The following is a 2,416-nucleotide window of genomic DNA, read 5'->3' on the forward strand; positions in this document are numbered from 1 at the left end:
AAAACATTAATTTAAAAAAAAAAAAAAAAAAAAAAAGACTCTTTCCAGCCCTGATCTGCTGTCAGTTTTCTGTGGTTTACAAGACCTCTCCAGGGATGACCTCTAGGGAAACTTCCAGCCCACAGAGGTTTGTCTGCACACCTGGGAGACAGCACTTCTCACACCTCTCCATACCTCTCTGTCCAGCTCTTCAACCAAGGTGATGTTTCCGAAATTGGGGTCCACAGAAAAGACACTTCTAGCGCTGGGGTCAAAGCTGATGTGGTAGGAGACAGGGTCTCCCTCAGGGTCTGTCCCATTTAGAGTATATACATGAGAACCTGGAAGGAGACACAAAAGGGGAGACTGGAATCTGGGACCCAAATTTTCCTAAAAGTGGCATCTGTTCAGGACCAGGGATTCGGCTGTTTATAAGGTGGGTATTCAATCCATCGCTGAAGGTCCCGCCCTGAGATGAGCATTGGCTGCAGGCCTCATCCCTGTGGGCTGCTTCCCACCCCTTCTCATCATTCTTCCTAACTGTCAGTGAGATGTTAGTATCAGTCTCTGCATGGATTGTAATTCATAATACAGATAACAGTAGAGCTTCAGGTCTGCTGTGCCTAACTCCAGGGCCTCTTCAAGTCCCAGGAGCCAAGACTGGGGTTCCCTGGGTGTGGGGGATGGGAGAAAAGGGAGGAGCCATTAAGGCAGGCGAAGTGACCCATGGTGCAGCATTGTGCCCCCATGTCTGGATTAGTCCTAAGGGGTTCCTGATTGGTGCATTTCTACACAGCTATCCTTCTGCTCAGGGTTCCCAGCCCAGACAGAGAGAGAGGGAAGAAGGGAGAATCTCCTCTTTCCACCTTTCCCCCTTGCTCATGCATATCCCAGCAAGTTGGATGTTCTTAGGCCTGTTTAAAGCCTAAAGATCCAAAGCTCCAGGAGGTAAGTATATTCGCTCAAGGTCACAACAGTGAGTAAGGGCCAGTGCTGTGGCCAAGCCTAGGGGTTATCATCATGCTGCCAAGTGCTGCCTGCTGTCTGGGGTGGTCCTGTCTCTGGGCCCGGAGCCGGGTCTCCAGGACTGGCCGGGCTTAGGTCTCCATGACAGCCGTGACCTCCTTTCCTACAACTGCCCTGGGAATTCAGAGAGCAAACAGGGCGCCCCAGGAGGGCCCACAGCCTGGCACTGGGTGTCTCCATAGGCTCAGAGGAGTCACGGGTTCAGTCCTTGTGTCCAGGGGAACGTGGGCCACCCTCTGGGAAACCAACAGGGGGCCGGTGCCTGGGCTACTCACCTACAGGGGTGTCCTCCGGGAGGCTGAACAGGGCCATGTTTCCGTTGGTGCTGCCCACCCCATTGTCAAAGAAGTGCGGGGCGAAATTGGCCTGGGCTAGGAAGAGAACAGGCAGGAGAACAGACACAGGGAAGGTCAGCTTCACACCAGCGTGGTCACACGTCTGCCCAGTCTGCCCAGGCTGGCAGTCCCCTCCCCAACCCCAGCACACCGACAGACTGGGCTGGGAGCTGCGGAGAGGGTCTCTCCACCACCACCTCCCGCAGGCTCAGGCTCGGGGGCAAGCACCATCTGGGGCACTTAGAATCCAGGCAGCGGCCAATCTCAACCCACCAATGGACAGACTGGGAACCCCGCGCCCAGAGCGTGGCAGTGCCCTGGCCAAGGTCACACAGGGACCTGGGACACCCTCCCCTGCCACAGCAGCCTTCAGGGCAGCCGCCAACGCTCCCACCCCGCTTCTGAAGAAGCTGAGGGCAGCGGGGGTCCTGGCCCCAAATCCGGGGTCTCCAGGGTAACTGCCGAACCCGGTAGGTGGAAGGATCGCCCCACCCCTCCCCGTGCCGTCCCCCCGCCCGAGGCCCACCGTGGAAGCGAACTGCCCAGAGCTCTCCCTGGGCGCCCACCCGGGCAGTGCCGGCTCCCGCGCCCCGTCCCGACCCCGCCCTCGGGGGCCCGCGGCCACTCACCCAGACAGAGGTGCAGCAGCCCCAGGGCCAGGGCGGCCGCGGGGCCGCGCCTCATGTCTCCGCGGGCGGAGAGCGTCGCTCACCGCAGCCGGGCCGGGCGCAGGAGCGCGGAGCATGCCCCGGGCTGCGCGGAGTGCAGAGACGACGGTGGGGGCGGCGGCGGGAGGGGCGCGGGGCGGGCGCGCCGGGTGGCGCGAGGGCGCTAAGCGGATGACACCGCTCGGATCCGCGCAGCTGGAGCGCTCCCGCCAGCCGCCAGAAGACACCAATTAGTGCGCGCGGAGGTGCGGGGCCTGGCTCCCAGCCGCGGGCGGGGCGGGGAGGGGTGGCGGCGAACTCGTCTCCTTACCACGCCCCCCTCGCCCTGGACTGGAGCGCAGGCGCCGAGGGGTCCCCAGCTTCGCAGCCCTCCGGGGCACTGGGGAGGGGGCCAGATGTCTTCCCCCC

General features: G+C 61.6%; 1 protein-coding gene across 1 annotated transcript in view; it reads right to left on the reverse strand.

Annotated features, from left to right (window-relative positions):
• Nucleotides 1-2,024, reverse strand: part of CDHR1 (cadherin related family member 1) — a 19,762-nt gene extending 17,738 nt beyond the window's left edge. Inside the window, exons 1-3 of the mRNA XM_040624485.1 lie at nt 1,970-2,024; nt 1,281-1,376; nt 175-320 (exon numbers count right to left, since the gene is read on the reverse strand). Coding sequence (XP_040480419.1) covers nt 175-320; nt 1,281-1,376; nt 1,970-2,024 — 297 coding nt within the window. The remainder of the gene's footprint in view (nt 1-174; nt 321-1,280; nt 1,377-1,969) is intronic.
• Between the last annotated feature and the right edge of the window lie 392 nt (nt 2,025-2,416).

This window comes from Ursus maritimus, unplaced genomic scaffold, assembly GCF_017311325.1.
Source record: "Ursus maritimus isolate PB19 unplaced genomic scaffold, ASM1731132v1 scaffold_7, whole genome shotgun sequence".
Taxonomy (NCBI): Eukaryota; Metazoa; Chordata; class Mammalia; order Carnivora; family Ursidae; genus Ursus; species Ursus maritimus.